Source organism: Arvicola amphibius, chromosome 8 (assembly GCF_903992535.2).
Source record: "Arvicola amphibius chromosome 8, mArvAmp1.2, whole genome shotgun sequence".
NCBI classification, from domain to species: Eukaryota; Metazoa; Chordata; class Mammalia; order Rodentia; family Cricetidae; genus Arvicola; species Arvicola amphibius.
In genome coordinates this window covers 9,388,841-9,401,947 of record NC_052054.1, presented here as the reverse complement: position 1 = coordinate 9,401,947, position 13,107 = coordinate 9,388,841, and the positions used below count along the sequence as shown (strand labels likewise).

General features: G+C 52.3%; 2 protein-coding genes across 2 annotated transcripts in view; one reads left to right on the top strand and one right to left on the bottom strand.

Annotated features, from left to right (window-relative positions):
• The window catches only part of Sytl3 (synaptotagmin like 3), a 67,077-nt gene extending 60,811 nt beyond the window's left edge, over window positions 1-6,266 (top strand). The window contains exons 12-16 of the mRNA XM_038339633.1: window positions 1,161-1,331; window positions 2,767-2,872; window positions 3,613-3,718; window positions 4,774-4,979; window positions 6,076-6,266. Coding sequence (XP_038195561.1) covers window positions 1,161-1,331; window positions 2,767-2,872; window positions 3,613-3,718; window positions 4,774-4,979; window positions 6,076-6,182 — 696 coding nt within the window. The 3' untranslated portion in view covers window positions 6,183-6,266. The remainder of the gene's footprint in view (window positions 1-1,160; window positions 1,332-2,766; window positions 2,873-3,612; window positions 3,719-4,773; window positions 4,980-6,075) is intronic.
• Window positions 6,267-7,012: 746 nt separating this feature from the next.
• Window positions 7,013-13,107, bottom strand: part of Ezr (ezrin) — a 40,640-nt gene continuing 34,545 nt past the window's right edge. The window contains exons 8-13 of the mRNA XM_038339079.1: window positions 10,617-10,780; window positions 10,271-10,401; window positions 9,348-9,508; window positions 8,954-9,046; window positions 7,816-8,067; window positions 7,013-7,698 (exon numbers count right to left, since the gene is read on the bottom strand). Of these exons, the coding sequence (XP_038195007.1) occupies window positions 7,534-7,698; window positions 7,816-8,067; window positions 8,954-9,046; window positions 9,348-9,508; window positions 10,271-10,401; window positions 10,617-10,780 (966 nt within the window). The 3' untranslated portion in view covers window positions 7,013-7,533. The remainder of the gene's footprint in view (window positions 7,699-7,815; window positions 8,068-8,953; window positions 9,047-9,347; window positions 9,509-10,270; window positions 10,402-10,616; window positions 10,781-13,107) is intronic.

The following is a 13,107-nucleotide window of genomic DNA, read 5'->3' as shown; positions in this document are numbered from 1 at the left end:
TTTGGAAAGCAGAAAAAAAAACGGAGCCAGGGGCTGTGGAATGGGAATGTGCATGGCTCAAGAGTGCTTGGAGCCAAGACACATGGAGCCCAGAGGGAAGAGGAGATGGCAGGATGGGGCCAGCACCTATCACCACCATCCTCTCTTCTAATTAGGTCACAGCGTCTCCGTCCCCATTTCCTTCCCATCTTGTCCCTCAAAGGGAAAGAAAGGCACTGAGATGGGAAAGAGGATGCAAAATCTAGCCAGACTGCCCATGTCCCCTCAGTGTGAGCGTGCATCTGCTCACACCATGCCACAAGGCTAGTGTTGGCAGGAGGGTGCAAGGTTAGCAGGGAGAGCTCAGGGCTGGGTACGTGGGTGGCGATGCCACTCACTGCTGATGGCTTCGGGACTGAGGTGGGCACACCTACCTTCTAAGTGACTCATGGTATTGACCTCATTGTACTCTTGGAGGCCAAAGGTGCCCGGTACAGGACAAGGACCCAACAGCTTGCACTTTGTAGCCATTATTGAAAACATACAGTGTACAGACCAAAGCCTGGGCTCCCAGAGGTTGAGATGGAGTGTTCTGCATGGCACAGCCTTCAGAGGGGCCATGTGTCACCTACATTCCTGATCTCTGTTCCCACATATCACCCACATGCATTTTCTATCTAAGGTAAACACAATGCTGTGGAATCTTGTGCCTTGCATTTCTTTGTGTTTGCTTGCTTCTTTATTTTACTGCGTTACTGGGGATGGGTTGTAGGACTTGGTGTGTGTCAAATACATCTTTGATTCCCAGCTATGGTCCCCCTGCATTTAACAAAAAAATCAGAAGTCTGGTTTTTAGTATTTTGGGATAACAATGGCTTGGTGCAGTGCAGTCCTGTGTAAGGGTATGTCATGGTTTGGTTTCCCAGAGTCCTGGGCTAGGCAAGAGGTAAGGACTTTCATCCGAGAAACAGGAAAGGGTGTCGGGTGGGAATAGGGGTGGGAGGGGATGAGAACTGGACCGTGTGGAAGCTCAAGGTGCTTGGCAAGCAGACAGCGAGGTTCGGCTTGGCCCACCCTGACCATACCTGGACTCTGGCTGCAGCTGAGTCCCAGGGCTCAACCTATGCACCTGGGGGTGGTTCTAGAAGACCCAGCTGACAATCTTGTTCTTGCACCTGCAGTATCAGGTAGACCTTGCCCAGCTGGTGACCCGGAGGCTGCAGGTCTCTGTGTGGCACCTAGGTACCTTTGCCCGGAGGGTGTTTCTTGGAGAAGTGATCCTTCCTCTGGCCACCTGGGACTTTGAGGACAGTTCGACCCAGAATGCCAGGTGGTATCCACTTCGGGCCAAGGTGTGTCTTTGGGGGGGCTGTATGTGGGGGGCTGTATTTGGAAGGCTGTATTTGGGGGCTGTATTTGTTACCTTTCTGTTGCTGTGAGAAAACACCATGACCAGAAGCTACTTTCAGAGGGTATGTTTTGGTTTTGGTGTGTGGTTACAGGTGGATAGAGTCTGTCATGGCAGGGAGGATGCTTGGAGATCGTACCTCAAGGGCAAGCCCAAGGAAGCACAAAGGTCAAACTAGTCACGGAAGTGGATTGAGGTTCTAAACTCTCAAAGCCCACCTCAGTGACACACTTCCTCAAACAAGGCCTCCCCAAAGTTCTGTAACCTCCCCAAACAGCACAACTAGGGACTAATAGTTTAGATTCATGAGCCTATGGTGGAACATTTTTCATTTAAACTACACAGGGCCTGAGAGCACCTAGTCACCATGAACTTATTTTTCAAAGGATAACGCACACACACACACACACACACACACACACACACACACACACACACGCATGCACGCACACACTGGCAGCATGAAGATGGCTGGGACATCTCTGACTGGCTACCATAGGTGTCCTGCCCTGCCTCCTTTGGCAAATGGGCCAGCAGCAGAGTGCCAAGCTAAGTCACCTCACCGGGTGCCAGCTAGGAGTAGCATAGCACCCTGTCACTGAATGGGGTATGAATGTCCACAGGCTGCCATGGGGCACTGGCACCAAGCTACTCAGGCTGGGACTTGCTTTCTAGACCTTGAGTGTCCCTGCCCCAGTTGGCACTGAAGGGCCTGTTGAATGTTTCAGTGCAGATGGTAGCTGGCCCAAGCAGGCTTCCAGAAGTCCTGGGTACCCTGAGGGCAGCTTCTTGCTTCTGGTGGCGGCAACCCTGACCTCCCCTCCCAGCATACTTTCCACACCTGGACGGAGGGCTGTCAGATTCAGGACCCTCTCCTCTCTGGGCTTTCCACTCAGTTTCTGGCAGTTACTCAGGACCCGAGAAGTCACTTATGAACAGTATCTCTGCAGGGCTAGACACCATGGCCTACAGAGCAATCATGCAAGGCTTTAGGAGCAGTCTGCCACCCTTTCTGCCCTCAGTGCCCGAGGGAGGCGCTGGCATGGAAGCATAGCTCCAATCCTTACTGACCTAGAGCGGGCTAGTGGATTGGGGATAAATCTTGGTTTTTCAAGCCCAGTGCTGTCCAGGCTTCCCTGGGGCCACGCTGTTCCCAATGGCTTCTGACATGCTAAGGTAGAATTGCTCCTCCCATGCTGAGGGGCTGAGGTGGCAGCAGGGAATCTGTAGAGACGGAGGGCTAGTCCTCCAGGCACCCCCATTCCATCCTTAGGCTTTGAGGGGGTCTGTGGGGGTGAGGGGGGACAACCTGCATGGCACAGGTGGTTTTGAGATGCAGGAGCAAGATCCTGCTTCTGAGCTCTGCCCCTCACCCTCAGGCTGAGAAATATGAAGATAATATTCCTCAGAATAATGGAGAACTTGCTGTTCGAGCCAAACTGGTCCTTCCTGCAGGGCCAAAAAATCTCCAGGAGGCCCAAGAAGGTGAGTGACCTCCAACCCCGTGAGCTTTGGTTTGTGTCGCTGTGTCCAAAATCCAGAAAGCAGGCAGTCTGAGGTAGGCAAGATTTCCCACTGCCCACTGGCCCCATATTCCAGGCCCTGTACATGGGTGACCAGAATAGGCAAGGCCTCTGGTACACACTTCATCCTTTCTAAGGGCCAGTCTCTGGTGGCCCTGTTGAAAAGGGGGCCACTGTAGCAGCACACATGGGGAATTCAGGAACCAAGACTGCTTCGAGGGCCCTGGGAGCTGGAGGCCGAGAGAGGTCAGGAAGGAGTGGGTGAAGGGCAGATCCTGAAACTATTTAACTTAGATAATATAAGGCATACAGATACCGAGGGTAGAGAAGGACACGGGAGGACTCATAAACGACAAAGGGTCGTTCAGTGACTTTGGCAGGGATCGGCGCTCCCAGGGCCAGCAGCGTGTACCTGCCAGAGGTTGCCAGGACCTAGCTCAGCAGTGTACGGCTCCCTTCTCAAACCATGGGCTATGACCAGCTTTCATAGCTTTCTCCCCATGGTTTCCCCGATCCTCTGTGCAACAGCCACCTTCCTGGCATTTTACTGGTTCTTCCATTCTGTCTGCCTCGGGAAATGTGTGGGCAAAGCCGGTGAGGCTGTGGGTCCTCTCAGGGAGCTACCGCTTTCTTGAATGTTGGTTCTGTACATTAACATATCAGCAAAAATATGCTTAACCCGAGTTCTGACTTCCCTTCCAGGCACGGGAGGTCAGTTATCGCTTAATGGTCAACTTTGTTTGGTTGTGCTGGGAGCCAAGAATTTACCCGTGCGTTCGGATGGTACCTTAAACTCTTTTGTTAAGGGGTAGGTATTAGATATCCGTGAGTATATGCTGAGCATGGTCCAAAATCTGTAGGAAACACCAAAAAGTATAGGCCGTTTGATCATCTTATGTAGCTTTCCTATGGAAATCTAAAACGGCGCTGATGGGACGGCTCCGTGACGGCTCCGTGAGTAAAGACCTGGAACCAGCCGCACAGTTCCGCAAGTTGTTCTGTGTCCAGCACGTGTGGCGTGTGCACTTGTTCTGTGTCCAGCACGTGTGGCGTGTGCACTTGTTCTGTGTCCAGCACGCGTGGCGTGTGCACTTGTTCTGTGTCCAGCACGTGTGGCGTGTGCACTTGTTCTGTGTCCAGCACGTGTGGCGTGTGCACTTGTTCTTACATGCATGCACATACAAAATAACAAAGTAATTAGATTAAAAAGAAAATCGAACACAGCACATTTTTAAGGATCAAGAATTCTAAGAGATGAGGTTTGGTTATGCACGGCAAGGCTGGGAATAGCGCATGTTAAACAGGACCCCAGACCTCGCCAGTTCTTGATAGACCAGTAATCAGTTTTGAAATTGAGTGTGAAGTTCAGTTAGCATTTCCGTAACTCAGCACCTGGTCTTGCATTAAGCATCACAGGGTCACTCTGCCATTCCGGTCACTACAGGTATCCGTGTCCCCAGAGGAAAACACTAATAAAAGCGTGAACCCCAGTCACTGAAGCATGGGAAAAAAAATGGCGGCTTGTCAGGATAGAACCCCTTGCTACTACTGTGTACACCCAAGGGCAATTTAGCTTTTCCGAATGTATCTTCCTAAGACCGGAACAAAATGAAGCCATGGATATAGAGCTCTGGTCCCTCAGCATTGGTTTCAATGGTGGCGTGGCCGTGAGGGGAACTCACAGTGAGGGTCACGGCCCACTTACCCTAAATACCTGAGGTGGGATCCAGCCCTAACGGGAAATAGGAATTCTAGGGAGGAGACAGGCCTCGATTCTAACCCAGTTCAGCATAGAATGGGTACCGATGAGGAAGGGGGTCGCATGCTGGGCTGTGGCCTCAAGCTTCCTGTTTCCTTCTTCAGCTGCCTCACTCTGCCAGACCAGCAAAAGCTGCGTGTAAAGTCCCCAGTACTGAAGAAGCAGGCTTGTCCCCAATGGAAGCACTCTTTCGTGTTCAATGGTGTGAGCAGCTCTCAGCTGAGGCAGTCGAGCCTGGAGCTGACTGTTTGGGACCAGGCCATCTTTGGCATGAATGACCGCCTGCTCGGGGGAGCCAGGCTTGGCTCAAGTAAGTCTACTTTGTGGCTCTATGTCTCCCAGACTTTATCGGTGAAAATCACAGATTTATGTCCTTAGTGACTGCCCGACGTGGGTACCGATTTCAACAGTAGACGATTCAGCTGGCTTTGAAACTGCCCTGTCCCGTCCTTAATGGGAATCCCCAAATCCAGGTTTAACTACACCAGAGAAGATAATACCACCAACTATTTCTGCAATTTAAATCAGATTTGGATCAGCTCAAGAAACAAAAGCTTCAGGGTTCGGGACAGTATTTATTTTTGTTCTGGTGTCAATCATAAGAGGATTATTTCCTTAAGGAAAATATCTCAGCCCAGCCAAACATACATCTGGAAGGACGTCACTGAGGGGCAGACAAGAGCACCATTCAGCACAGCTCACCCCAAAGAGGGCTGCTGGCATTATATGGACAGCCTCCTACTGGGAGTGGGCAGGTTCTGTACTCTCAGCAGGGCTCCCACATCTAAGACCTCCCCAGGCACCTACCAGCATCTCTCGCTGAGACTGCCAGCTAAGAATTGCTAACTGAGACTTGTGGTTGCATTCCTTAAGATGCAAATGTTTCAAAGTAAACCCTTCCTCTGAGAAATCTTTTCCGTGAAAAAACAGAGTTCCCAGCCCACCTTCGACCTCAGGATTAAGGTCCATGACTCCGGCTGAGAAGAACTGGAAGCCTGGAGTCCACCTCCTCTCCCTCTAGAGTAGCGTTCTCAACCTTCCTAACGCTGCAACCCTTAATACAGTTCCTCACATGGTGACCCCCAACCATAAAATTATTGCTACTTCAGAACTATAATTTTGCTGCTGTTATGAATCATAATGTAAGTATTTGTATTTTCTGACAGTCTTAGATGACCCCTGTAAAAGGGTCACAACTCTCAGGTTGGAAACCACCACTTTCAAGCATGGAATCCTAGGCTTTGGAGACTCCACTCTGAGGACACCCCAGCACATATGGTCCCAATGTCTCCTGTGCTGGGGTGTGGTGCCTCTTAGGGAGAGAAGGGGCTTCTCTTTAGCGCCCTTCTTAAAGGCTAGGAAGGGGAAAGGGATGCTCTTACCCACTGCCTACTCTCTCACTGCAGGAGGCGCGGCGGGTTGTACGGACTCCTGCTCACAGTCCAAACTTCAATGGCAGAAAGTCCTGTCCAGTCCCAACTTATGGACAGACATGACCCTCGTCCTGCACTGAGGTGAAGCCTGAGGCCGACAGATCACGGTGGAATCAGACCCACCGGGTCAGCAGTAACCGACGGCAGTTTTGTGGTTATGGCCACTTGGGGAGGTTACTGACCGGAAGTGTCCTGATTCCAATAAATGTTCGGCAGCGGCCTGCGGCTCTCATCATTAACAACAAAAGTTCTGTGCTTCGTGTGTGTCTCAGAGGAAAAAGTGTGCTGAGTGTTGTCTGCCTGTTTCCTGTGGAAAGCCTTCCAGTGAAGGAGCCTGGGAAGACGTATTTCTGGTTAGTATGCTGGGCATGTCTTGAAAGGCCCCATGCAAGCAGACACAAGGCCTCAGGGAGCTTTATTGTGTATACGGCTGGTGCGATGCATCACATCTGAAAAGGATGGGGTGGCACAAAAGGAAGACAAAAAACCGAAAACAGAAATGAAGCGCTCGGCGCTCACAACAGACAGGTCAGAGACCCTTTGAGATCGGAGTGTGAATGCTCTCAGGGTGTATTTTTTTAAAATGAGAAACCGACAGGAAATTGAAGTGTGCACTTATGTGCACAAAACCCCACCAACATTATGTACAGACATGATTACTGCAGTAGTCGGTTTCCAACTGCCCCATGTCAGATCAAGTGTCTCGAGTACACGGTTCTTAATGTTCTTTTATTCTGTAAAAGGTAACAAAATATACAGAACAAAACTTTCCCTTTTGAGAACTAATGTTACAAACCCATATTATCACTTTATATAAATACTATTCTCTATAGCAGATCATTAGGTAGAAGTCCAACAATGTACGCTAACAGCAAGCACGGAAACCAAGTTTTCTAGCGGGAGGGTCCTGTACCGTACGCTCTGCCAGCGGTGCGGAGGAAGGAAACTGTGCGGGAGCGTGCTTTAGACTCAAATTGCAAAATCATTTTCACCCCTTAAAACACGGAGATGGATCCTTCATAGAAATCAAGAACAAAATCGATTTGAGCTCATTTCAAAACTAGAAAAAGTATGGCACCCAGGTGTGAGCCGCAGTGTGGTCCCTGCTGATGGTGAACCTTGTGTCACACGGGCCAGCCTGAAGTTTTTTAGCCTTTAGAGGTATCCGAAATCCACTGTAATCCTGCTTAAAACAGGAAGTGATTCGGTAACTGTCATAAAAATCTGGCCTGTTTGGCACTATGATACAGCTGGAAGTAACCAGGGGGGCTTCCACTGGGACCTGGTGTAGAACAGTTCTGCCCCGAAACTGCTCTTTGAGGGACTGGAACCTGTCAAGGGGGTTTCTAGACTTAAGAGTACTACAGAGCCAAGGGTGACGCCCCCTGCTGTGAGGTGCCCTCCACCCTGGGTCATGGTGTGGCGTGGCCTTTACATGGCCTCGAACTCGTCAATCCGCTGCTTGGTGTTGCCCTGCCTGATCTGCCGCAGCGTCTTGTACTTGTCCCGACCTTGCCGCATGTTCTCGTTGTGGATGATGTCATTGTGGGTCCTCTTATTCTCATCCCGGGCCTGGGACAACTCGTTACTCAGGGTCTGCAACGTGAAGCAAGGATCTGTTACCTCCCTGCCATGATGCTAACAGTGACCCCATGGAGTGATCAGGAGATGAGAATACAGACGGGCAGGAGGGAGGACCTCCCGCCCACTCACCAGCAGCTGCCGCTGCACACGCTCGTTCTTCTCGGCCTCGGTGATCCGCTTCTCCTCGTTGCGGTCACCCAGGATGCCCTCACTGGAGAGCTCAGCACTGTAGCCCATGGGCTCTGCACCCTCGTCATGCAGCCCCTCGTGGACATGGTAGCTCACAGGTTCATACACTGGGGGTGGAGGAGGTGGTGGGGCCGTCATCACCAGGTGCAGCTCTTCTTTGGTTTTCACCAGGTCGTCCTGGGCTTCTCTGGCCTTTGGAGAGGAGACCACAGGTCAGATGAGAACCCTCTCCCAGCCTGTGTTGTAAGAAGTGGCGTGGTCTGCCAGTAAGGAGCCTAGAGATCCTGACTCTCCTCGGCTCTCACGAGGGACCCAGGGGCAGAGCCTGGACACTCTGAATACCATGTCTCCTAGTCTCCAGCCTGGCAGCACCACCACCGGGAGAGTCTGTGCCTGCGTCTCCATCCTCATCCACCGTCACCCTTCCTCTTAAGGCTTAGAAATAAATGGCTTTCTTCACCTGCTTGCAATGGATTGGAGAACATACATGGTATAGATGGGAGATACAGGCCCGGGGCAGCCCCAGAAAGGAACCCCTAGAAGCAGGACATGTGGGAAAGGGGCCTGCCAAAGTGCAGTGTTGAGTCCATGGTAAACACCGTATCACCTAGATGTCCTGGAGGACATGGGGACAAAGGCGGGTCCAGGCACTCTTTCAGCCATAGCTGACTGACACTAGGCAGGACATAACACTGCTGCTGCCTAGTCTGGGGAGCCTGGAGCCCTCCAAGGTGCTTCAGGACATTCCAACTGTCACATCCTGCTTCAAAGCTCGGTGACGCCACTGCAGGGGGCACCCAAGCAATTAGAATCAATAACTCGTTCCAGTCAGGGTGTCTGATCAAGGCTGAAGCACGTGGGAGGTGGGAAAGGAATAAGCAGGCCTTTGTTACTCTGCTAATGCAATGCAACGCCGGCCTGCTGTTCTACCTCTTCAACCAGGTCAAGATTTCCATCTCATGAACAGAGAAGGCATCTGCAAGGGTTCTGAGAGGTTCCAGAAGCTTGTGAGGCTCCCCGCCCCAGATGTACCTATACCTACCCCATGGCTACGCAGGGTCCCTGGGGTCAGACTCACCCGGTGCTGCCACTGCTCCACCTCGTCCTCCTTGCGCCGCCGAGCCTCCTCCAGCAGTGCAATCTTGGCGGTGTACTCTGCCAGCTCAGCTGCCTGGAAGAGACGGTGAAGTCACTCCTAGGATCCTTCTGGCAGAGTCCATTGGTGAACCAACATTCACTGACAGGAATGAATGGCCTCCCTGGCGATGGGCTGCGCCCCCTCCTTCATGGCTAGGAGACCCTGCCGGCACCTCCCTGACTGAGGATGCACACGTGCCCAGCCCACCCCGCTCCCCGTGGCTGCAGATCTGCTTACAGCCCTAGCCGAAAGCTTTGCAAGGCAGGTGTTGCCTGCTTGGCTCCCCAGGAGCAGCCTCTCCATAATTCAGCATCTTGAAACCAGGCAATCCTACCAGCTGCTCCTGGCTCTTTATCTGATCCTGTGCCTGTCTCTCCAGTTCCTCCTTGGCCCGAAGGGCAGCCACACGGTCGGCCTCCAGACGCTCAGACTCCTCCTGGGCTCGCCTCCTCTCTTCCTCCAGCTGGAGAGCCTTCTCAATCTGCTCAGAGAGCTCTGCAGGGAACATGGAGTCAGAACTGCTCAGACTCCCAGGCAAGAAATGAGCCTCAGCCTTCCATTCCCACCCCAAGTAGGCTGAGGGAGACTGGGTAAAAAACCGAACCCCAAACCACCAAGTCCTAGATTGAGTCACGGGCTTATGAGAAGGGACACCTCAGGGCTCATTCCTGCTGCTGACCTAAGTGTGTGGAGACCACCAATGACACCTGTCCCTGGGGCTAACGCTGCTGCACCCTAATGGCACCATAGCACACTGCACCAGCTCTGCATCATCTGCACAGTAGCTCAGACACAGAACTGGCCCGCTGGGATCTTGCAGGCCCCAGCAAACACCATCCCCCTTCTAAGTGTCTTCTAAGGGCAGGGCTGCTCCTGTGACCCGGGAACAGATGGTGGAGGTGTCACAAGCTGGCTGTGGCAGCTGAGTATGTGCTAAGGGGATGTGGTAATGAGTCTAAAAGGTGTGGGAGTAGTGTGTCCCACATCTCTGTCCCTCACTGGAGTTCGACTGCAGGCTGCCTCTACCTCACTAAACAGTCTCAGGAAAGTAGTGGAAAATCAAATATGGCAGGCGCAGACATTTAAAGCACAGGACCGCTGTCTAATCTCAATGACGGCAGTCATCTCTCTTAGGGGGGGGGGTGTTAAACAGAGACACACTCTTGAGCAAGTCCCCTCTTGGCTGTGGGCCAACCCCAGCGTGACTGTGGGGGCTGGGGGTGGGGTGGGGAGGGGCGGGCAGCCCGAGCTCCTGACCTTTCTCGGCCCTCTTGGTCTTCTGCTCGTAATCCTGCAGCCGAAGCATCAGCTCCTCCTTCTCCCTCAGCATCTGTTCTTTCTCTCTCTCCACGGTTTCTCTCCTCTTCTTCTCCGTTTCCAACTGTTGTCTGGTAGAGGGGAGACGAAGGGAGGGTGAGGCAGGCAGCCCTGGACCTGGACACGGCTGCCGGCCTGCTACATCTCTGTTCTCTTGGGAGCCTGGGCCTGGATGGTTGGTGACACAGCGGGTGGCAGAGGTTCCCAGGGACAGTTCCTGTCCAGGCCTGGGGTCCCAGACACCTACAGACACAGTGACATTCTATTGGCCTCTTTGGCCACTCACCGCTCCAGCTGCTTCTGGTGCTTCTCCTCCCTGGCCTGGGCCTTCATCTGCTGCACCTCGATGGTGTCGGGCTTCCTGCGGCGCATGTACAGCTCATGGTTCCCCATGCAAAGCTGCAGGATCCGCTTGTTGATTCTCAGGCGTGGGGCGTAGAACACGAAGTCCTAAGAAACAGAAAGGGTGGCCTGGTTGACACCAGCTCCTCCTTTCCCAAGACCACACTTCAGAGTTCCAGAACCTTCTCTAACGAGCCAAATGCCACAGAGGGTGGGGCCAGAAATGCTCACTCCCCATGGGGCGTGTGTGTGGTCTGTGTATGCGCACGTGTGTATATCCACTCGCATGTGGTCTATGTGTGGTATGCCTAGCGTGGGTTTGTACACACTAAATCTTGGTCTACGGCATTCTATCAAGAGGCCTCTCCTGTCCTGAGAAAGGCAGGGGGGTGGTCATCACGGCCCCCTAGTGTATTATGTTTTGGTGTCTGCTTCTCCAGCCTCATAGCCTGTCACCATCCTTTTCCTGGTCCTGCGTGTACAAGTACACCTTAATTTTTGAGCTGTCTGCTTCCTGCCAAGCCCGTCACCATGCAACTCTGCTCACTGCCCTGATCTCCACTGCTCCAGATTCCCGAGCCAAGGATGCACCACGGCCTCCCGGGTGCCAGCCCTACAACCCATGTGAATTAAGCTGCGCTGTTTCAGTACCTTCAAAGGGAGTGTCAGTCCAGCCCTGTCTACCCAGTGACCCCAGGCCTGTTCCCGGGCCACCGTGCTAGCGTGTCACTCACACCATTCCACTGCCTACTTCTGCATCTGACCCTCACTAGACTACAGCCCCCTCCTGAGAGCAGGGGCTGTCCACTCATCTGTCTCCCAGGACCAAATCAACACTCAGTAGCTCCTGGTGCTCAACAGATAGCAGCTGGGTGATTGCCCGTTAATACATAGCTGAGTCCTGAAACCCTGAGCAAGTTACTCCATCCCTCAGAGTCAGGGAATGAGGGTGACGATATAGTGGGAATGTCACGGGACTAAACTGGAGACTGTTCATAAGGGACTCGAGTAGTACCCAAGACAGCAAACACTGGCTCCATGCGCATGGCTGCTTATTGCTGCCAGCTGCCTTACGCTTGTACTCGAGGCAGAGCATGGTATTTGGAAATTCTGTCTGCAGGAACTGCAGATGTTTAGGGCAATGACGACAGACAACCTCACTTCCTAACTTCTTGCTCCTTCCACGATAGCTTAGGTGACAAAGGGGAGACATGGCCTATTTGGAAATGCCTCGTGGCTTCCTCCAGCCATCTGGAAGGAAGGTGACGGAAACAGAGCAGTGTGCATCCCACCCACAGCCACCCTAGAAACTGATAGCATGCTGGGCTAGCCAAGTGACACACCCAAGGGTAGCCCGTTTAGTTCCCCTGTCTGCATGAGGCCATCTGAAACCCTCAACTTCCTGGGTGGGGCTCCCTGCTGGTTTCAGACTGATTATTAACTCATTGAGTTTCCCAGGGAGGAGCCCACAGAGCTGAGAGAAACAGGAATTTTTATTACCTACCTATCTCTTATTACACAAGAGGAAACAACCTTGGCTTATGGCTTCAGAGGCACACAGCCCAAAAAACGTTCCACGGTGACTCACAAGTACGTGCAGAGAAATGTACCAACTCCCCTTTAGAAAACACCCATCACCTAGATTTGAGAGTTAGAGCTACAGGCAGACACAAGACTCCCTGACCCTGCCTATAAGAAAAAGACCCAGAAACCACTAGCAAACATTCAGAGAGATAGCAGTTGGCAGCTGCGTGGGTGAGGGAATTTCACCGGTATGTTAGAAAGAAGCCAGTTATGACTCCAAGCTAAAGATTTCCGAGTTCAAGTCCCCAAAGTGCATCTTAATGCAAAACAGAAGAGACGGGGGATGGGGGGGCTTTCTTAGAACAGACAGCCCATGTCCTAAAACAGACATCAGGCACAAAAAGACTAAGGAAGAGGGAACCCAAGACACTCCAAATCCTGTCAGGCAAAGGAGACATGCCCTGCTACATTTCCATGAAGCTCCATCTTGTTCTGTCAGGGGGCTCCTGAGAAGGCTGCCCTGAGCAATCAGCTGAGCAGAGTCCAGACATTTCCTAACAATTCAAACGCCATGGAGCATCTGCCCGAGAGCTCTCTCCCTTTCCCTGGATGCTACACAAATGGGAGGGGAGCCTGGCCTGAAGGGAAGGGACTGCTTTGGCCCTTCACAGGCTGCCTGGACAAGCAGAAAGGGAAATAAGATCAGAGATTCCACCTAAAAGCCAAAATAAGGCCCCAAATCTCTGTGAGCTGGCAGGCGAGAAGCTGCCTCCTGGCATGGTCCTCTATAGAGATTCTCTAAATTCCCAGGGTTCCCTTCGCAAGGCTACACCAAGGAAGAAATCCTATACCTCCTTCACCATCAGGGTTTCTGTTGTCTTTAACATCAAAGTCTAACTTGAAAATGCGGT